This window comes from Silurus aristotelis (assembly GCF_946808225.1).
Source record: "Silurus aristotelis genome assembly, chromosome: 2".
NCBI lineage: Eukaryota > Metazoa > Chordata > Actinopteri > Siluriformes > Siluridae > Silurus > Silurus aristotelis.
This window is the reverse complement of record NC_139575.1, coordinates 24,816,460-24,839,895: the sequence shown is the minus strand read 5'-3', so window position 1 is coordinate 24,839,895 and position 23,436 is coordinate 24,816,460. Positions and strand designations below refer to the sequence as shown.

General features: G+C 37.7%; 2 protein-coding genes across 7 annotated transcripts; one reads left to right on the top strand and one right to left on the bottom strand.

Moving 5' to 3' along the window:
• Window positions 1-8,760: 8,760 nt before the first annotated feature.
• On the top strand, window positions 8,761-12,429 carry manbal (mannosidase beta like). Its single transcript, XM_083531059.1, has 3 exons — window positions 8,761-8,926; window positions 9,184-9,342; window positions 11,867-12,429. Exons 2-3 carry the CDS (start codon window positions 9,193-9,195, stop codon window positions 11,978-11,980), a joined length of 264 nt encoding a protein of 87 aa, XP_083387185.1. The 5' UTR covers window positions 8,761-8,926; window positions 9,184-9,192; the 3' UTR covers window positions 11,981-12,429.
• Window positions 12,430-12,893: 464 nt separating this feature from the next.
• Window positions 12,894-23,185, bottom strand: nfatc2b (nuclear factor of activated T cells 2b). Of its 6 annotated transcripts, XM_083529659.1 has the most exons (12): window positions 22,868-23,185; window positions 21,471-22,368; window positions 21,074-21,242; window positions 19,296-19,498; window positions 18,975-19,147; window positions 17,983-18,123; window positions 16,759-16,814; window positions 16,535-16,667; window positions 15,438-15,749; window positions 15,201-15,329; window positions 14,833-14,868; window positions 13,938-14,114 (listed from the first exon to the last, which is right to left on the bottom strand). In XM_083529659.1, exons 1-12 carry the CDS (start codon window positions 22,965-22,967, stop codon window positions 14,065-14,067), a joined length of 2,400 nt encoding a protein of 799 aa, XP_083385785.1. In that variant the 5' UTR covers window positions 22,968-23,185; the 3' UTR covers window positions 13,938-14,064. The 6 variants fall into 6 exon arrangements, with proteins under 6 accessions (XP_083385783.1, XP_083385784.1, XP_083385785.1 ...); XM_083529658.1 differs by having other exon boundaries at window positions 13,932-14,114; window positions 14,829-14,868; window positions 15,201-15,749; window positions 21,471-22,365; window positions 22,868-23,183; XM_083529656.1 differs by having other exon boundaries at window positions 14,829-14,868; window positions 15,201-15,749; window positions 22,868-23,183.
• Between the last annotated feature and the right edge of the window lie 251 nt (window positions 23,186-23,436).

Genomic DNA, 23,436 nt, shown 5'->3' with positions numbered 1-23,436 from the left:
ACTTAAGATTAATGAAAATGTGAAATTTCAGATACAATTTTAAAAGTTACAGTTCAGTTAGTTTAACACGTCATGCTCTAAATGGCATGGTCTTGCGAAAGACAGGAGCGATGATCCTTAGGTTTCACTCGAATACATAGATATTTTCCATTTGCTTGTTTGTGACCAGGTGGTTAAATAAATCTATAAGCCAGCAGGATGCTATACAACTGCAAAAACAATGTACAAATTGAGTGCAAAAATATGCATGTAACGAGATTTTACAGTTTAATTATACCCTGGTCTGTCTGAAAACTCTGTTCTGACTGGCAGGTAGATGCACTGCTCTATAAACTTCTGTAACTACAGTAAGTTTTATACAGGTTCATTATCAGAAGAGACTCAGCACATATGCAAATGCTTATTATAATTCATTTAAATGAATGTAATCTTATTGTACTGCTTTATCTCTGGGTATGATTCAGAGCAGGTGCAATTCTAGATCTAATGTCCTGTATATAAAATAGATCAGTAAAATGATTTATTTTATTCATTCATATTATTCATGCAATTTTTATTCTTTTAGTCAAATTCTGCACTGCAAGCATAAATGACAATTTTGTCTAATCACTGTTTGTAAATGACTATGGTATAAGCAGGATAATCCACATCTTTTTATTACATGAATTTAGTGCACCCTTTGAAGACAACCGCTCCATTTTCTGTGGCTTTTTGTCTCCACATCACGCATTATCTCTGTGGTTGAGATGTTAGACTTCTGATTGGGAGGTAATGAGTTTAAGTTCCAGCACTACCAAACTACCATTTATGGGCTCCCTGAGCAAGGACCTTAATGCTTAAGTGCTTAGATGTATAAATATTTGAGATATCTTTACATCACTCTGGATTAGTCTGTCTGCCAAAAACCATAAATATTATGCGTTAATATCGTGTGATATACACAATAACATTAAATGTTATAACATTGAAAAACATTTATTTTTTAAGTATTGACATGATGTAAATATTGTAAGATTTCAGTCCAAACCGAACGTTATATTTAATAACAAGTTCAAAATCTAGATTTCAAAACCTCAGCTGGTATATTTTGTAAAGCTTCATTTATTATCAAAAAATCCTTGATTTGTTGGTTCCATCTTTTTTTAAACACGGTCACGCAAAACATTTGCACTGAATTGCACGGACAACAGCTGTAACTGTTATTAGGATCCTTTTGGTTGGATGTAACAATTCCCAAAGCATGGTTCATAATTAATTGTACACAAATATTTTGGCAGACACTAGACCACATCTAATAACATAATTCCACCTCTTTGTTAATGTAAACACACACACACACACACACACACACACACACACACAATGCACAATTTTTTGGCATCCACATCATCTTTACTGCTAACAAATAGCTGAAAATTAATTAATTTATTTATTTTGTGTAAAACAAAGAACAAAATCATTATCATAGTGAAAAAAAAATTATATATTTTTTATATATCAGACGATAACAGATGCAGCAAATGCTGATTTCTTTCTGGCTCAGAATGTAGATTCACACCACCTATGATTGACATGCGATAAAGTCTATACGCACATCTATAACGTCATCATTAGTTACAGAGAAAAGACGCACTTGAAATGTGACAGTGAATGTAATGAACATGAACGAGGTTTATTGCAATTGCAATCCACCAATCAGAACATACAGCTAAAGTAGAGGTAAAAAAAAAAACCTTACATATCAAGTTAAATGCTTTTAACACTGTATGGTTTAAGAAGCAGAGAATTCTTGCAGGTTTCATCCGTTCTATTCAGAAGCAGGATTTGAATAATTCGCTAAGCATTATACCAGTAATGAATTGGACCTCCAACACAGGGCTATTTATCTTTTGCAGAGGCAGACACATGAACAGATAAACCCTGTGCTTTTTTTTATTTTGCACAATTTCATTGTATGTTAGTGTTAAAGAGAGACCTAACCATTTCTTTATTCCCAAATATAATAGGTTGTGTGGGTGGAATGCAGAGTCCCATCAAAGCACCACAGGAAACCAAATGCTGCCATGTAAACAAACATTTTTCTTTCACAACATCAGCGCAGTTAATGACAGCGGTTTAAGTCAAAACTTCATTTCAGATATCATTATATGTGATTTCTCTGGAACGAAACTGCATTAGTTTCGAAGCTGGGTGTGTAAATGATTTCAGAGTGTTCGTCCACCTGTAAATTCAGATTCCCCAACAGGTTTATAACTGTTCCCGCTGACTGAACTTACACGCTACACGATCCGATTTTGGCAGCTAACAAATTACTCAATTAGTCATGTAAACTGCACACCATTTTATTAAATCCAATCTGCTAATAAAAGTGTTGGCCCTTTTGAATCCCATGAGTTGCTGAGGCTTCAAGATAACAAAATGGTTGTATATTAATTATGGACAACTTATAGCCCATGCAAACTTATGCATATCGTTATTTTTACACAGAGAAGCAAATTAAAATTTATTCCAAATGCTGCACTGGATTATACACTGCTGGGCAAAAAAAAAAGCCAAAACATGAAGGTATTAACCAAAAATTGTTGGTCAGGAAATTAGCATGAAAGGAACAACTAAATAAAGCATTCTTTTGATTTATTCACATTTGAAGCCTTGTGGGTAAACATGCAAAAAGCTTTTTACAGAAAAAAGAAAGAGTTGCACCATTTAATGCTGAATTTTACATAAAACAGGAGTGCAATTTCTTTGCCTTTTTTTGCTTGGCCAGGAACAGAAACTATATTGACTTTATTGGGACATCTGACTTTTCCACACATGTGTGGTTCTTCCTCAAACTGTTTGCTCATAATTGTGTGGAAGGTCTTTGGATGTCTCCTTCCCTTAAACTAGCAAACCCAGACTTTTTCCAGCATGGCGTTGCCCCCTGGGTTTGGAGTGGGAGATCTTGAGTGGCCTGCTATGGAGCTCTGACCTCCTGAACTGAACACCTTTGGGATTAATTTAAATGCTGGTTTCACCCCAGGCCTCCTCACCCTACATCATTACCTGACTTTACTAATAAGCACACACTTCAAAATCTAGTAAAACACCTTCCCAGAGAATTGGAGGTTATTATAACAGTACGTACGAATCTTATGGTCTGCAAACATTTCTGTCAATATAACATATATAAAGATGAATATTTGGCATGAATTGGGATGATTGGCACAACTATGATGTTGTTAAAAGCTTGATTTGAAAAGATGTAGATCAAATGCAAATAATGCAAATGTGTAAGGTTTTATTATAAACACTATATCAGACATATTATGTGTTACTACATGTTTGAATCACTGTGTATCTACTGCTGCAGTAGATTTTAACTCTTTAAAACTGAAAAGAATTTTGTGGGGAAAAAAAAAGTAGTCAAACTATTAAAAATATGAAATATCCTATTCACACTGAATAACTTGTATTATTAAGCATGTGCCAGAATTCCAAACAACCAGAAAACAGGTTTTCGTTTATTGTGGGTGAAATATGGAGGATTCCACCCGAAGGGGTAACAGCTGTCCTGGTTCGAGGCGACAACAAACACATTTTAAAGTGACTCCAATTAATTATTCATTATCCTCTCATATGTTTCCCACTCACATTTTTTACCCTTCTAATCCTCTCCGAAGTGTGCCCCATAGGTCTCGGTTAAAAGCAGAAAATAGGGCCTTATTGTATGAATCAATAATATAAAAGAATTTTATTTATAGGCTACATTTAAAAATCAATGACTCACACAAAATCCGAATGGAAACATTTACAACCAGTAAAACCCTCGACTCTCCTTACCGGTAGAAGCGTGGAGATGTTTAGGAGAGATGGCAGTGGAGTTTTTAACCAGATTGTTTAACAGGATTCTGGAAGGGGAGAAGATGCCTGAGGAATGGAGAAGAAGTGTGCTGGTACCGATCTTTAAGCATAAGGGAGATGTGCAGACCTGCAGTAACTACAGGGGAATAAAGTTGATCAGTCACATCATGAAGTTATGGGAAAGAGTAGTGGAAGCCAGGCTGAGAGAAGAGGTGACCATCTGTGAGCAACAGTATGGTTTCATGCCGAGGAAGAGCACCACAGATGCCTTATTTGTTTTGGGGATGTTGATGGAGAAGTATAGAGAAGGACAGCAGGAATTGCATTGTGTATTTGTGGATTTAGAGAAAGCGTACGACAGGGTGCCAAGAGAGGAGTTGTGGTATTGTATGAGGAAGTCAGGTGTGTCAGAGAAGTATGTGAGGGTGGTGCAGGACATGTATGAGGACAGTGTGACAGCAGTGAAGTGTGCAGTAGGTACGACAGACTGGTTCAGGGTGAAGGTTGGACTGCATCAAGGATTGGCCCTGAGCCCTTTCCTGTTTGCAGTGGTGAAGGACAGGTTAACGGACGAGGTCAGACAGGAGTCTTCCTGGACTATGATGTTTGCAGATGATATTGTGATTTGTGGTGAGAGTAGAGAGCAGGTTGAGAAGAGCCTGGAGAGGTGGAGATATGCGCTGAAGAGAAGGGGAATGAAAGTCAGTAGGAGTAAGACAGAGTACATGTGTGTGAATGAGAGGGAGGGCAGTGAAGTGATGCGGTTGCAGGGAGAAGAGGTGGAAAAGGTGGAGGAGTTCAGGTACCTGGGTTTAACAGTGCAAAGTAATGGAGAGTGTGTTAGAGAAGTAAAGAAAAGAGTGCAGGCAGGGTGGAGTGGGTGGAGAAGAGTGACAGGAGTGATTTGTGATAGTAGGGTATCTGCAAGAATGAAACGGAAAGTTTATAGGACTGTGGTGAGACCTGCGATGTTGTATGGATTAGAGACAGTGGCATTGAGTAAAAAACAGGAGGTGGACCTGGAGGTAGCAGAGCTGAAGATGTTAAGGTTTTCGTTGGGAGTGACGAGGATGGACAAGATTAGAAATGAGTTTATTAGAGGGACAGCACATGTAGGATGTTTTGGTGACAAGGTGAGGGAGGCGAGATTGAGATGGTTTGGACATGTGCAGAGAAGGGACATGAATTATATTGGTAAAAAAATGCTGAAGATGGAGCCACCAGGTAGGAGGAAAAGAGGGAGGCCAAGGAGGAGGTTAATGGATGTGGTGAGGGAAGACATGCAGGTAGTTGGTGTGAAAGAGGCAGATGTAGAGGACAGGGGGGTATGGAGACAGATGATCCGCTGTGGCGACCCCTAATGGAAGCAGCCGAAAGAAGAAGAAGAAGAAAACCCTCGACTCTCCGGATGCATTTATCCACAAAAAAACTAAAGACTGGGGTTTTGCCTCAATTCTAAATAAAAACTACTTGTTTGAAAACCCAATTTAAATATTACAAATTATAAACAAAAATTACTTGTTTAAAATAAGTTAATAATTACATATAGACAACATATGCCTAAATGTTTGTGGACACAAATGAGAGCCCATATTTAAAAAAAATTTGTAAAAAATGTCTTTGCATGCTGTAGCATTATAATTTCCTTTCACTGAAACCAAGCAAACCCCCCAAAAACATGTTCACCACTGGCTTGCTCATTAGAATTAAAACTATAAGCACTAAACTTAAAAATTCTAATTTTATAACCTTTATCTATGTAAACCTTAGATACAATGTCTATTGTTAAAGGCACTGTACAAATAAAAACTGAATATGAATATGTTCCTGTATGGCAATACCCCTGTGCACAAAGCCAGCTCCATGAGCTTGCCGTTGAAGAAATGTAAATATCCCTGATTTCAACAACTTTGGGATTAACTGATTGCTTCAGTCCTCCTCACCTATCATAAGTGCCTGACCTCAATAACGCTGAATGAGCACAACCCCCCCACAGACACACTTTTAACAGCAATGTTGGAATAAATCTGTAATAGGGATGTTTAACAAGGACATATGTGTGCGATAGTCAGGTGTCCACACACTAATAATTTTTGGCAGCTTTCAGTCTCCAAGATATAATCACTTCACACTGGGTATTGTTTCTCATGACGTTCTGCCAGGACTGAAAAGTATCAATTTGACTTCCTGCCTGTTTCAGGAGTTTTTATGTCTGCAGTCTTGGCTTCACTAAGAGAAACACAGCTTGGTGTTTTGATCGCTCCCTTGTTCAGTAACTATTGTCACAAAACTGGCCAAGAAAGTATTGAGCAGCCAGTAATCGTATTTAATTTGGTCACTGAAACCAGACCTTTAAGGCAGAGGTGGCAAAGGTACACACATCCTTCACTTAAGAAGAAGGAGAGATACTCATTCTTTGAAGAACACACTATACTTTTTTACTCAGTTAAGTTAAAGAAGTTTGGACTCTGACATGTACTGAAGTAAAAAGTAGACTTTACTACTACCTGTTTTAGTGTCACGCTGGTAACTGAATCTCACATCATATGAATATTAGGGCTGACAATCGATTAAAATATTTGATTGCGATTAACTGCGTGATTCCCATGAGCTAACTCAACATTAATCGCAACTATTTTTTTGTTCTAAATGTACCTTAAATTAATACTTTCCCATTTATTTATGCTTTAATAAACATGGGCATGAACAAATGCTCATTATTCAACATAGATCATGACCAAATATTCTTGTAAATGTTTTGTTTTAGATTACGGAAATCATTAGGACGCCACACGGAACCTTTGCTATGTTACCACCCGGACGGTTAATGAGGTGATACCGGAGAAACTGTAACTCTTCTAATTTATACGGATTACCTAATCAGAGATTATTTGTATTCAATGTGAATTTGTTGATTTAAAAGTAGACAGCTTTCTATTTATATATTGTATTATTGTGTCTGTGAGGCAAGTATTCACTGAGATTCAGGTTGTTTCATTTATGTGTCTGTGAAGAGAGAGACGGCAGAGAGCGCCCCCTGTCTGTTTTCTTTATTTTACAAAAGCACAGCGTTTTGTTGTTATTATGAGTGTATACTAATAAAGACCCTTTATAGATTCGAATGAATCAAAAAAGACAGAGAAATGTAAGTTTGTTTCGGCATAAAGAGGAAAAAATGCCACAAAACGCGCCGGTGCGTTTGTCGACCCGAGTGGGCTAATTGTCGGATGTGCGCATCATGGGGGATTTTGGTGCTGATTTGATACTTGCCGCATCAGTAAAACAAATGTTTAATGATTAAAAATAATTATTCAGTTTACTTTATTTATTTTTTATATCTGAGTAAAGAAAGGGCATCGTAAATAAACGTGAGTTGCGTTGAAGGTTAAATTTCACCTCTTTTAGATTTATTTATAAAATGTATTAATAAAATGTAAAATTGTTCATTGTTAGCTTCGTAAACTAGCCTTCATCTGTGGTGTGTAATAGCCAGGAAATAATACACCAGTAGATTAAAAAAGCCGTGCAATGACAGGAAAAAGGTTGATGGACTGAAAACGGTGCAAAATGAGAAGAAAAAATATAAAAACATTTCACTAAATAGAATAAACCAAAGTAACGAGCCTGGTTTGAAAACGTAAAAAGTAGAAAGTACAGATATTTGTGTAAAAATGTTATGAGTGAAAATAAAAAAAATTGTACTGACTTAAGTACTGACACCAGAAAAATCTATTTAAGTACAGAAATGAAGTATTTGTAGTTTGTTACTTCCAACCTCTGTCATAAGGCTATATCGAGGCTGATTTCCGTATCTTATCTTATATGGTTATATGACAAACTCTGTCACAACCACCCAAATTCTGACCTAAAGACATTGACTCAGACTGTGCTGCAGCACAATTTAGACAGACTTGAGAACTGAAAGTTCTGAGTTTTTGTGTCACACACCTTACATTTACTGGCTTCACATATCTGCAATGCAGTTTGATTATAATGTTCACCTAGGTATTTGTGTTTATTGTCAGCCACAAAACACTCGTTCTTAAAACCAAGACACTGTTTTCCTCTAATTCAGAATAAACACTAGCGCAAACTTTTCATTGTGTCCTGAGATCCATCTAATACTGTATATATATATATATTATTTTGGAAACCTTAATCACCTCACCTTAAAGATCAAGAGTTGCGGGATCTAAGTTCCCAGCCATAAGATTGGATTGTGTGCAAGATTTCAAAAGTGACTTTTATTTTAGTCACTGTATAATTCTACTACACTTTGTGAAACATAACATTTTCTACAGGGTTATAAAATGCATAGCTTATTACAAAAAGATGAAAATTGTGAATGCATTACATTTAATAAATGTTATGGCTAACTAAGCCCCAGAAATAGTAGTAGAACGCCATCATTAAATATACAGTGCACATGCCACATTCAATTCTATTCAGTTTGTTTTTATTTGTATAGCATTTTTAACAATGGACGCTGTCCCAAAGCAGCTTGACAGAGATAAACAGTTATAAAAAAAATTTGTAATAATAAGATGGTCATAAGGTCAAATGCGCTTTCGCGCCTTTACACCGGGGGGCGGCGTGTCGCTTTTATCACCGCTATGCAGCAACAAAGCAAGAGTGAAACAAAGGAGTGGTGTAACGAAAATAATCGACTCTGTAAACCGGTGCCGCGAGATTCTCGTGGGCTCACGTAACCGCTCACATGTTATACTGCAAACATTCACATTGCATCTGAGTCCAGATTGCTGATGTTCTGAATGGAGTGAACTGTTCTGAAATGTATTTAAGGTTTGGGATAAAACAATGAACGCAGTCGAGAGTCTAATCGTGTTGAACCAAATAATCCGACACAGAAATGCCTAGTGTTCTAAGTGTTTAAGTATAGCGCATGCGCAAGATGTGTGCGCATGCGCGTTTTGTGCGAAAACCAACTTTCAAGGCGTCCACTGGTTCCGTTGCACCGGGTGTTCTCCCATATATATATATATATATATATATATATATATATATATATATATATATACCGGAATACAGAAGTGTCTTGGATACAATACATTTTATTTAGAGAGTAAGCGATATTATGCGCTTTTTTTCTTGTGAAAGTGATCTTTATTAGTTACTGCATGCTGGTGTACCGCTTGCATTTGTATTACTGGGACATCACCCAAACAGGGTCATGTAGTGGGTCCGGCTCGATCCCAAACCGCAGTGTAGAGCACTAACCAGTGTGTTAGGGTGTTTATTGTATACTATTCTATTGTAATACTATGCCATAGTAGAGTTGATGTGCTTGTATGAGTAAATACGCTGCTGGTTTCCGCACAGAGAAGCGACATGGCCGGGGAGTTGGATCTCTCACCGCCGGAGGTTCCTGAACCCACCTTCTTCGAGAGTGTATTGCGCTATGGCCTCTTTCTTGGAGCAATTTTCCAACTGGTCTGCATTTTAGCCATAATCCTCCCCACATCCAAGAGCTACGAACAGGTAACACTCACAGACTAGTGTTGAGTCGTTCATGAACGATTCGTTCATTTTGAACGAGTCTTTAATGTGACTCAGAAGAACGAGTCGCCTAAAAGAGTGATTCATTTATTTTGTCCTGCATGCGCATGCGCAAAGCATCGCGAAATCTCCGTGGGTTATGTACAGGAAACAGAATTTAGTAGTTCATGAGTCCTTTGGTCCGAGTCGTTTATTCTTTTGTCACGTGACTCCCATATACGCTATGTAGTTATTTATGCATATATAAATTATTGGAACTTTAGTCAAAGTTCGTGTATGTAGAAATGGAGAATCTGCTTATTGAAATGTAACATTTTATTTTATTTCTGATTAAAGGAACGAAATGAACTAAATGACTATAAAAAAGACATTTTTAATGAACGATATAAAAAAAAAAGTCACTAAAACGATACGATCGTCCCAGCACTACTTTTTATATAGAGCTAAAAGTACCCGGATGTTCATTCGCGTTTAAATTAGAAGTGGGCGTGGTTTCGCCGATTGTCATAAAAGTAGCTAAGGCACGCTTACAGCATCTTTCCATGCCAAATCTCTCTCTCACACACACACACACACACACACACACACACTTTAATCATACCATTGATTAGTTTAGCAGTACAAAATCATTACTGATTACCATTTAACTCCAAGAAGATAAATCAATTTGATCATATTATACATATTCATTCATATCTTCTGCATACCAAATGGCAAATTGGCAGTGGTGGACAGTAAAGAAGTCAATGTAATTTGTTAGTGTACTTAAGTAGTTTTTCGCTTATCTGCACTTTAAGTATTTCCGTTTGGAAAGACTTTTACTTCACTACATTTCGAAGTTAAATATCTTACTTTTTACTCAACTACAATTCGCGAAACCAGTCGTTCCATTTTTATCTTTAGGCAGATAAAAACTGGTCAAGCGCACAGAAAGCCACCGATCTTGGCGGTGGCGGATTTAGGCTTCGGAGACAAGGGCAGTCGAACAGGGCAGATTCTTGCCAATGGGCGACACGGGGCATTTTTAACCGCTCATTTGCAGGGTTGCATCAAAAATATTATATCATGTAACATAAAAGTACCTGGTGGGGACTCAGAGTGCGCACCCACCACCCGGAGAAGTTCCCTCACTCATACACTCAGAAAGAAGGGGCGGGGGTTGGGTGACATAACATCTGCCTTAAGGGTTCCGGTGGGAGAACTAAAAAGTCCTGGAGTGATGTCACGTGAGTAAGGAGAGCTAAATCCAACTTAAATTTATGAATGACAAAAAAAAAGGGTCTAAACCCTCCGCAGCCCAATTCAGTATTTCTGTGATTGTACTGAATAGGGTATGAACTGAGTTCAGTAAGGGGGAATCTCCAGTGCAGCTTAAAGGCTCATTTAAAAGACACATATGTTAAGGATATAGATGTTGTATGTATCTTTCTTAGAGTTTAATAAATTGTGCAAAACGACATGTGAATTTAATGGTGCAATTAATGCATTAAGGGTGATATTTCTACATGAAAGTGTTTTCAGAAATGTTTCCAAATTCGTGGACTGTTCTGAGAATATGTCTTACTCATCCAGTGACGGTAGCTGATGCAGAGAGGAGCTTTTCAAAGCTGAAACTAATCAATGGGGGAGACTTTGGGTCATGACGTAATTTTTTTCTAGAACCGCCATCTACTTAGCACGAACATAAAGTTCAGCATCAGTTCAACATCTAGCAGAACATTTGAGAGGAATCCCGTTGCCTTATTTATGTGATTTTTTATTTTTTATTTTTTCTCTCAAAGTCGTCTTGAGCTTATGATCAATTATTAGATCAGTAAATCAATGTTAAACTTATTAATATATTTTTATTAATAGATTGTTGTGCTATGAGTCTTTTTACATAAACTGAGATGATTAAGCAACAGTCTTGTGATAAAAAATAATAATAGGAACATTATAACCACAATAAATCCTAGTACTTGGATACTTAAGTACATTTGAAGGAAAATAGTTTTGTACTTTATTTAGGTGAAGGTTTAAAGGGAGCATTTTTTACTTTTACTAGAGTCATATTTCACCCACTGTATATCTACTTTTACTCAAGTACATACTTTGTGTACTTCTTCCACCACTGCAAATTGGTGTATATGAATGAACACGGAAGATTTTAAATAGAAGAAATTGTAAATAAAGATACAAATTTTACAAATTTTTATTATGCATCCTCAGTCTCATAGTTCTCATAAATATTTACTATATTTATGCCTATTCAGAGGTTTATTCATTTAGTTTATACCCACAATCAATTTTCAACGAATTTTGTTGCTCTTTATGTCCCAAAATGTAAACAAAGTGGTAAACCAACAACTTGTACACATCCTATTTCATTATCTATTCAATCTGAATAGTGTATTGGCTCAGTTACCTAGTTTTTTGGTCACGTGTTCTTAATACTACAGTACAATTTGAAAGATAAATCTGGCTTAGTCTGATTTATTCACTAAAATCTTCTTATGTTTGATTACAGGAAGAGACTTCAGAGCCAACTGAACCAAAATCCTCTGAGCCAAGCAAAAAGCCCAAAGCATCTGCCCAGCAAATCCGTCAAAAAGTGAAAAAGGAGAGCAAGAAGAAAAGATAAGACTGTCTAAGAACAAGTGTGTGAGCAATCCCGAAAATCTTTTGGTTGTTTTATAAAAGAAAACACATCTAAAGGAACTCTTATGTCCGAAACGTTTATCATGGACCAGCCAAACTAAACACTAAACCCCACCTGAAACTGAAGTAGATCTACAACAGTGATCATATTTACAATACATACTTCACACATTTACTACCCTATCATAATGCTGGTGGCTCAATGTTTATGTCGTAAACTGACACATTTGAAACAATACATTTTGTAAGTCTGTTGAATTTATGTAATGAATGTTTTGGATCATTCTGTTTACCCAGGATATTGTCCGATCGTTGTTGAAGTCCCCAGTGGTCTGTGTTTTTGTGTTACATTAGTGGAATTGACAAATCAAATATATGTAGTTCATAAGAACAAAAAAAACTTGGTGGCAAAAATAAATTTCTGATCTCTTCTGCCTGCGACTTACTTGTTCACGCCGCACTCCACACGCTGCCAGGATGCAGATTTACTTTCAACGATTTGCTTATTTTAAGGGGAAAGTACATTTATACCAAGGAAACAAATGTAATGAGTGTCTAGTAATATTTGCCATAAAATTCTTGTTTTCGCAGTTGCTTGAATGTTTAAACATTTTGCTTTACCATTCGTTCTGAGAAATAAGATTTTTCAAGGAAGAATATGCTTTACCGACATAAAACCGAGAATTCGAACATCTCTGAAGAGTCCTCTCAAATTTCAATCTAAATCTAAAATGTATTCAGTTGGAAGATATACACTGAAATTTTACATAAATTATTAAAAAACTTTTTTGTGTTTTTTTTGTAACTAAAATTTGTTCTCAAAGTAGTTCTTCTTAAGATTATTTTACACTCCTGTTGTTACTGTTAACTAATTATTTTATACATTAATCAGCAGATTATTTATACAACAGAGAGAATTTTATTTGTATTCAATGAACAAACATAAATACATATTCATAAAAGGGACACTCATCCTAAGCATTGTGAAAGATTGATATCAGGGTAAAGTTTGAACTCATTGATATTCTGTAGGTTTTTTTGCGAGTTAGAAAATCCAGTAAAACTGAATGACATAATGGACAAAAATAACCTTCAACTAAATGAGCATTGTGGCATAAAACCGGTGCTTGAACATATTGCTTGTGGTTTGTAGTATTCTGTAGAATGGTATTGCATCTCAGTTCTCTTTTGTTTGCGCATCAATTTTCTGTCAACACCCAGGATGTACTACTCACAGGTTATCTCATGCCAAAGCCCTGACCCTGACCGATAGCTAGCAGTAGTCGTAGGTCATACTGTTTATTTCATTTTAATCCTAGCTGAGTGCCTAAAGAATAAAGATGTCTTCTATAATTTTCTACAACTATCTAGAAAAATAATATTGGGGTGAAAAAAAAGTTAGCAGCTACAGCAAAAGTTAGCATGGCAGAACTAGTTTTTTGTATATTCATACATAAATGTAGAAAGGACTTCAGCAGACTGAAAAAGGCCAATGGGATATTCACCATACAAAATTCTGAAAACTGCAATTCCTGCTATATTACAGAGTAAAAGATGAGTGCGTGAGTCTCAGCCTCGAGACAACTGATCGAACAAACTGAGGTAAAACAGATACTTTATCTCTATTGTGTATGTAAATAAATTTGATCTATAATCTATAATTATATGTATATTATTCTATATTTAAATATAGTTTCTCGTATATGACAGTTTTGGTTTGAGCTAGCACTCATTATGTAGAGGATATCTAGCTTTCCATGTTCCTATCCTAAGGCAGCTAGTGGCTTCCCCTCAAATACCCTCCTAAAAACTCTCCAAGTCATTTACAAACGCCAAGATACAGCATTAAAAGGTAATATATACTGTATATATATATATATATATATATATATATATATATATATATATATATATATATATATATATATATATATATCAGAAGTAAAATTAATAGTCACCACTATGATGTCTGATATGACATTAGGAAATCAGATGTGGCTGTTGACTAGTTGTGCAGATGTTGTGGCTGTCACTTGAAAGAAGACTCTGGATTGTCAGATCTAGCCATCACTGTTCACTGGAAGGAACGGTCAGATCCTTTTTGATCACTTCAATTACTGAGAAAACATAAGGGAGAAGAAGAAAAAGAAAAACACCACATGTTGATGTTCATGGTTCCACATGGATCAAGCTGTTGTTTAGAATGAATAAAAAAGCTTTACTGTGATACACAGGCTTTACACAGGCTTTAAAAACAGAAATAATCCTTCAGCAGGGAGCAGCACTGAGTCATAATCGTGTTTATCGCCCCGGAACTACCCTAAGGCTTTGCTGGGCTTTGTTTGCTGTTTCTGACATGTTAGTGGGCTAAAATTGGAAACTTTTCTACCTCCTCAGTCTAAAATTAGAACAAGGGCTGGCTGTAACAGGTACCAGTCAGCTGAAAGAGAAGGCAAAGAGCAGACACTTCCACTCCCACAACAGCCAGTACAAGACTGTGTGAATGACTTACATGAAATGAACTGTAACGGCAGTCATTTCTCACCACACCAATTGCGGTTAATATCTTTTCACCTAACCTTTTTAAAACAAGCGAAAAATCTTGGATATTATTTGAATTTGCCATATTTATGCAGCAAAAAAAAAAAAAGGGAAAGTGTAACAATTGACGGTGGTACGAGAAAATAATTTATTCATTAGGGATTTACTTATTTTTCTGTTGTTTTTTTTTTCTCAGTAAAATCAATAGTTCTCTCATGCGTGCTCTGATCAATGCACTGACAAAGCTCAATACTGAACTAGCTTTAGCAGCAACTATTTAAAGCACTGACCTACATGATGCAGGCTGTGAAGGCGGCCACATTTTGTACACTGAAATACATAAAGCGGTAAAATGTACAGTCAAAAAAACGTGTCAATAAAACAAGACCATCAGCTTTGGCAATGTTGTCATGTGACTCTGTACAGTAAAGTTTTTAACATAGTACCCTCTTTGCTGTGTATGGATTACACCAGATTTACAAAAATAAATTAATAACCTGTTCATTGTTGTGCAAAAATCTGAGGCCAGCAGTAACATTCTGGGAATTAAATTTCCTAATCTTTTATTAGTAGAAAAGAACATTTGTTTCTGAAGTTTAACCCCTGCCTTTGCACTTACACCCACCATACTGACAAAATGACCATTTTTATAACATCCTCACCGTCATCCAAGTAAGCTTGGTCCAGATTCTCCTGCTTGACTCTAACAGGACTGCTAGTTCTCTGATGCTCCACAGGCTGCGGCTGGTTGTAGCTCTGCCCAAAGCTTCTCTGATTGGCTGCATCAAGGCCTGGAAACACAGAGACACCAGCCTGGTAGCTGTGCCCAGCTACAATATGCTGGTAACTGCTGGGTTTGAGATGAGAGGTTGCATTTGGCACTACGGCAGGTGCCTGACCTGAGCAGATGGTTGTCACTCCAGATGCAGCGTGATCAAGCGGAGTCTGGTAGTGGCCAGGGCTGCTGCTAAGGACGTCCACATGGCTCTGGTAAAGGACTGAATGCTGATGGAGCTGGTACTCTGAGGCTGGAGGGTACAGAGCAGGGCTGCTGGTCCTCGGGGAAACCTGGCATGGCACGGCACAGCAGCTGGTAGGCAGCTGGGCAGTGTGATGGCACGATTGTGGAGAGCTACCTAAGACCTGAGAGACGCTGCAGCTCAGCTGTCCATACTGATACTCGTCCAGCGGCTCGGCTTTTATCAGTGGAACTGGAAATGACAGGGGTTTATCCTTAAACTGGTAGTAAAAGCTTCAAAACAAGGACTAGCAAGTAGCAATAAATGCTACTTAAGTTTAAATACATATTTAATGGGACACCCCACTTCAACATAAACAGGAGACTTCATTTGATTGCTAAAATACACCTGTGGCTATTTTAATGCAGAATTGATGTGGGTCTAACTGTTATTAATGATCAATAACGATTAGTAAGTGAATAGCAATCACAGTAAATAATCTACACACATGAACGAACACTCACAAATGCAAGAAAAGACATGAAGCACATTTGTTGAGTCAGCAAAGCTGTGGCTTCTTATTACCAGTAAATTCTGGTTGGGTGTTATCAGTGAAATGGTGCTGCGTTCACTAGGATGAGCAGATCAGACTTGATTAGAAGCTCACATTGCGGTAATGCATTTTTTTTTTCACTCCACCTTTCGCTCCTGCTTTTTGCTTAACCGCAGCATTTACAATTGAGAGCATTTGGTGGACGCAATAATCGAGAGCAACCTACAGAAATGCTGTGCGTGTCTTCATGCTAGTGCACAGGTCCCAGCGGTGTATCCTAAAATTATGTTTTCAAAACACTACACCACGAGTTGACTGTTTAGAAAATAACGAGTATATGCGGCAACCCGTTTCGTGAGAACGCTTTCCCTTAAGCATAGCAAACATTGCTTTTTTTTTACTGAAGTGAATAGCTTTTCTTTGCTATTATGTTCTGTTATGTTCTGAGTTTTGAGGACACTGGGTCATAGAGAAACGCAGTCACCTGGGAGAGGCATGTAGGTGAAGTGTTGTGGCTGACTACGCTTCCTCTTCCCGTTCTGCACATAGAAGTTGACTTTGGCTGGGTGGTAGATGTTGGGGTCTCGATATGGAGGAATTTCCACATACAGCATGTTCTGTGAGGGACACGATATACATTTAGCGTTAAGAATGGTTTATATAGTCCAAAAAAATATTTTAATCACCATGCAATGCCTAGACACTTACTGCTTGACTTTTTTCTCTGTTCACAGTAGCTTCCATCTCCCATACTTCTAACCCATCTGTGAGTAGAAACCATCAAGGCTTTAGAAAATGCACTGTAATTAGAGCAGCAGAAGCTTTTCTACACATGACTCACAAAACTGAACTTTTATTGTAATTTTTGTTTCCATTTGCTTCTCCTTAAGTACTAACATCACTATGCACATCACTTTCGAGCATCTTACACACCAAGAAACATGTTCAATGGGGTTTTTTTTCCGTTTTTTTTTTGTTCGGCACCACAACAAACTCCCACTGCATCCTTTCCATGACTCTCGCGCACAGACAAACAAGCAGCGGGTCCCTTTCAAGTTCAGTATGTAAAGAACGCCCTCCCTTCACACCTCTGTTGGGTTGCCTACGCACTTTGAGTACAGGAAAGGAAAGAGAAGACTCTGCTTGTAGACGGTATCGCTGCAAAGCTTAACCACATCCGCTAGTCTCCACACTGCGCACCTAAATGGAAAATATCTGTACATTTACCAATAAGTAAAAAATTTCTCAGTGTGCTTATAATTCGTCTGTATACTTTTTTTTTTTACACTGTCTCATACTTTCTGTTGTCTAAAATAACAGCTGCTCTGCTGTTTTGCAATTCATTGTTTATTCCTATTTGCAAAAAGGTACCTAATCACTATATTGTTTTCTATTTTATTTTATTTTATTATTCTAAAATAATAAGAAATTCTACCAATGGACACCAAAGTCTTTTCAAGTAAATCTCGGTCTACGCCTACTTTTAGTGAGGAACTGCCTAGGACTGTTTTTTTTTAAGTAAAGTGCAAGAGAAATTAAAAGCTTGTTTGATCAATAACTCAAATAAATAAATAAAAATCTATTTAAAGAACTTAAGAAAATCGAAAGGCATGAACTTTAATTATAATGTGTGGGAATTGAAATGTCTATAAACACTGACAAGCTGACTTGTGGTGTGCTTGTGCATGCTGCTGCTTTGCAAGCTTGTTATCTATTTCCCGTTCTTACTCTGATGCAACAGAACTGTGCTGACCAGACCAGACAACAGTATACAATGCAAATTGGCTTTTCATATGCAAACTAAAGGCATTACACCTCCAAAAACAAATCACATGCTAATGTAACCTGCCAGCAGAGTACAGAACAATGGAGGCTGAAATATTTAAACAACACTCCTATGGCTAATGACGTGAGTATTAAAAGTTTTTACACCTTGGGTTTTTTCAGTGAACAGCACCCTGGATTCAGAAGTGAAGTTTTCACCAGTGAGGATCATCTGCAGTCCACCCAGCACTGAGCACTGGTCCAAATCCTGCCTCTGCACGGCTGGAGGTTCATGGGCAGATCTCTGAGCTACAAGGGTTTAAAAAAAAGATAGGGGAAAAAAAAAACCTTGTAACCATAACAACTTGGCTGCTGACATTTTAATCATTATGATCTGTCTGACTCAAAATGAATAAATGAATTCAAGTGAAACAATATGGAAAAGTGTGTTCGACATAATACTAATATATTTGTAAAATAAAAACGGTCAAAATGACACTATACAATCGGTATGTTCGATTTCAGACGAATTGTGTGTGAATCAGGTCACGATAATGAACAAATTAGTGAACTGAATCACATGCCCTGAAAAAATAACATCAAATAGTCAACAATGAGCATAAAAATAATTCATTAATTTAATAAATGTATATAAATAATGATACATTATTATTCATTTAATAATAAATGAATAAATATGTATCTATGTATATGTTATATTCGAAGAAATAAGCATACAGTATATACAAAATAGCATTTTTACAATTCACTTTTCTTTTTTTCTTTTTTCTTCACTTAATAAAGGGCAGTTTGTAATGTTTAAATGGTTTTAAGGACCTTTAATAAGCACATAATCTCAGTGATACCATGGAGAATCTGAGAAACACAAGTCTTTCATTTTTCAGGCCCAAACAGACATGTTTCGTCTCTTATTCTTTACAGGAAGCCAGTGGTCCGGGTTGTTCAGAGGGGAAACAATCTGTTAATAATATTAACACGGCAATTCTCTTCCACTTTTCAGGCAGCAGAGGGCTCTAAAATTACAAATGGCTCCTCTAAGTTTCTTTGTCAAATTAATCAAAAGGAAAGAAGGAAAGTCACAGATGAAACATGAGCCTTGTCATTGTTTCAGCGAGAGCAACTACGGTTGAAGTACTTACAACACTCGATGGAATGTGAGGCCACTTGGAGAGAAAGCCACTGGCCTCCAGGCTGAGGCACATGGACACGAAAGACCAGCCGCACACGCGTGTTCTTCCGGCCCACATCTGTCTCACCTTTCCGCAGCTCAATATCGGCATTCTTCAGCTTCAGTATCCCAGCACAGTCGACGCTGAGAGGAAAACACGGATTACACATGCATAGAAACAATACTGAGCAAAACTGTATGATATTGATGTTTAATCAAAACTATTAATGCTGCTTATAAGCAGTATGTAAACAACATATCAATAAAATTGTGAATATTATTTATTTCTTACACTGCCCGCATGTTATCTTTGGGTTCCAGTGGCAGCTCCAGAACCCTAGTTCCATGCACCGTTCTTTCATGGCTGCTGGTGGTGACGGTTTTGCCAGTGATGCGGTGGACTTGGTAAAAGGCATGTGGCCTTACAGCTCTCTCGTCAGCTGTTCCTATGAAGACCTGCAGTGCCAGAGCTTCTCTCCCACTGTACCCGTGCAACTGCGTCCACAACAGTTTGGGTAAAAAAAAATTTGCAGCTCAGATAATTGATTGGTTGATTGCAAAGCAGTTCGAATTACCAACGAATGTATGAAAGACAGTTAAAAGAATTGATTAAATGATTAGTAAAAAAAAAATCTAAATACTCATTTCAACATGTATATCAATACCATGTGGTGATTTTTTATAGTGGGATTCTCAATGAATCATGTGTGGTACAAAGCATAAGAAAATTAATTGTTGTAGTTAAATAATGGCTGCTAAGATATTCCTTTCCTTCTGCTGTCTCAAGAACATTCGTGCGAAAAAAAAGGTTTTTCAGTTGTGTTTCAACTGTGCTCTGCAATAAAAGAGAGGTAGAGTAATTTTTTTAATTATTATACACTGTACTTTATGAAGTATGTTCTCTGAAAAGCCCTGTACTGTGGATTCGAAACTTTAATTCCGTTTAAAATGAATGAAATAGATTTCAAGTATAATTTAAAGCCTACATTTTCTAAATCATAGCAATATTATTCTCCTCATGCCAAGAGAAAAAATTCTCCATCTATCCTTCACGATGTATTCGGCGTGCTGATGTAAGCGCCAGCATGTGTAAACATATTATTCGGCGATGACGCTTTGAACTTTCAAGACGATCCTTTGCTTCTCTGAGAAGCTCTGACATTGCCATACTTTTGTTTATAATATCATTCTGGAATTCATCTAAATTTACTAGCGTTTAACCATGACAGCAAGTGCAGTAATATTTGGAATCAATGAGCACAGCTTTTTATTATCATCCCAGTACAGTAAAACAATAATGGAAAAATAAGAATAGACAAACGTGACTGTATCACCTAAAAAATACAAATATTCTCGTTTTATACTTTTCAATTAGAACCATTCACTTTGTAAATTAATATTCTCCATCCCATAATCTAATTACTTTTTGGTTTCATGTTTAAATATCAACCTGTTAAATATTTATGTACAGCTTTATCTGTTTAGTCATTGTGAATATTAATTGATGACTAATGGATAGTCTATCAACTGCTTACTTTAAAGCAAATACAAACTCATTCGCCTTTGTAGATAAATGTCATTGTAAATGACTACAAGATTATTGGAACACAGTAATTCCTTTTTAAAAAACGAAAATGTTTAGAACATGTCAAGAACACATGACTCAACTCTACCTATGTATGCACATACACCACTACTGAACTGTAAAGGTCATTGTAGCTGCTAAATCAATTTTATTGAACAAATTACTCGGCGGATAATGTGATATGCGGATAGAGTGAAATGAGGGAACGGTTTTATGGGAAGGAAACAGGGCATGCACTGTTACGGTACATGAAAAACAAATACCGCTTCATTTACATAAATGTGAGCAACAACAGAAAGATAACATTCTTTCTTTGCTGTCTAGCTAATAAATCGCTTCATCTCACAAACTGTATCACACTTTTGATTTCTTTTGAATTCTTTCACTCCTGATGTACCTTCACCCCCACCCCCCACACACACACCCACACATCTACTTATTCAGGTCAAACACAAATGCACCCACGAAACACCCTCCCTCTGTACCTGAACCACAGGATGTCCTCCAGATGCTGCTTTAACTGCTCCTCTGCTGCCTTCAGTCTCATAGTGGGCTCTGTGGTGCTGCCTGGGCTGAACCTCTATTCTCAGTCCGTACTGCTCTGTGCTGCTGGGAAGAGTCCAGTCCAGAGCAGGAAGAGACGCTAACGACATGCTAAGAACCAACATACAGAAACTTCACGTTATAGTAACAGGAAAAATGTCACTATCATTCTGCAAGTTTGGCGTTACCTAAATGTGCCATGGCCACGTTCATTGTATGAATTGATCCGAACATTAGCATCATTGGATCATTAATGGATCATTTTTATGTCAAGTCATGCCATAAAGAGTTATGCTAATGCTTCATGGCCTAGCACAACCTAGTAATTAGTTTATTTACCTGCACATTGCTGTGGGCATTTGATTGGTCCGAATAATGGATGACACAACATACAATGGTTCCATTATAGTTTCCCTCTTAACGTCAGTGTACACAGCATGCTCTGTCTGGCCGTAGGTTGAGTACTCTTGATAAGGCCGACCAATCTTGGTTGGCACTGGTTTAGGCAGGTGCCTGTTGTGGCTTTCTACAAATTCATTGAGGTTAGCTTTTGGTCTACAAGTCTCAATTAACTCCTCTCGGCCTGCATGAGGAGAAGGACTTCGGGAACGTGGGACCACCAGGGCAGGGTTCTGGTATTGCTCGTAAGTGCGCTTTCCCTGAGGAGAAGTAGAGCGTGACCCTGGCCGTGGGGAGGGCGAAGATGAAGTCCTGTAGTTCAGGAATGTGTCCTCTGTGATGCTATTGCGTGGGGATGTATTTGGAGAAGTATGTGGCGACCCGGACGCATGGATAGCCTGAAGCCTTGGGCACAACTCAGCCACGGTCACTGCAGCTAAACCTCCACCTCCTGTAGCACTGGGAGAAACACAAGGTGAAGGCTGGGGGGAATATGCCTCCGAGTGCCAACTGGACGAAGTGCTGCTTGCCGGGCTCAGGTTTTCCCTGTAGAGCTGGTTCTGATATGGAGGCACAGCTAGCCGCCGACTGATGTCCACCGGTGCTGTTTGGACATGGTCGCGGTGCTGTTGGTCTAGCTCTGAGCAGGTGATCTTAATGCGAGGGCTGGCCTGGGAGGAGAGCGAGTGACCGAGAAGGTCTCGCAGATCAGGGTGATGACAGGTAAGGAGGTCCTCAGAAGACGAATCATTATAGAAGGGTTCGTGTTGGGACAGATTGGTGTATGAAACATGGTTGCTATAGGAGTCGAGGTGTGACAGAGCATCAAGCTCATCTGCTGAGGAAAGGGAGCAACAATGGGTTAATTTTGCGATAAGCAGAGTAAGAAAAGGAGAATAATCCGGGTCACTTGCTAAGAGTTGAACTGATCTGCCATTACAAACTTTGCACATGCTCTGATTTCTGGCAAAACCTCCCTCGCTACATCTACCAATATTAAATAATCGTTTGCACTTTCACATTGAGTTTTGTTATGATTTTATGGTTAAACTCAAATTCTAATAGTCTCATTCTTAATTCAACAATATCTGCATAGTCCTCGAAAGCACTTATTATCCAATAGCCTATAACAGGAGCCAAAAGTGTAACTTGATCATTCTGATACAACAGAATAGATACAATCGATTAAAATGAAACACAGGCAGATGACATTGTTACGACACAAACAAATAGTGCACAACAAAACCCAATGCCAATCTCTAAAGCCTATGATGCACTGCCTGCGTTTAACAAGCCGGCTTCTTGAAAATAATAGTAAATGAAGTGAATTTACTCACCTTGGTCCTCGTGTGGAATGTCATTTCCAGATGCTCCGTAATGTAAGAGAAGAATAGGCATGTCCAATTCGTCCTGGACATTTCCTGGACAGTTATTCATTGGAGAAAAATTGATCGTCTCTTTAAAAGAAATGAAATAAAACCAGCAAAACTAGTTGCTACTAAAATAAACTCTAACAGAAATAAAGAAGTTGCTCAATAGTTAATAAAATTACAGAAAGTTGTCTAGTGCTTTTCGCAAGGGGATGTGACTAACAGACACGGTGATGTCTCGTGGACGCGCTGATGCGACTCTGTGGCCACGCAATGAGCGCGAGCTGTTCAAAGCGCCGCAGCGACTTCCTGTTTAAGAAGAAACTCCTCCGAAAAACTTCAAGTATTTCTAACCCACACACACTGAGCTGGTTTATTGTTTGGTATCAAATGTTTCACCTTAGAATATGGCCGAATTTGAGACTAACACCAAAATTAACTAATACCCCCTTAAACGATTCTTGTCTAATTTTTATGGGGGAAAAATATCCACAATAAAACGAAGCTAAACAGTTTAGTAAAAAAAAAAAAAAAAA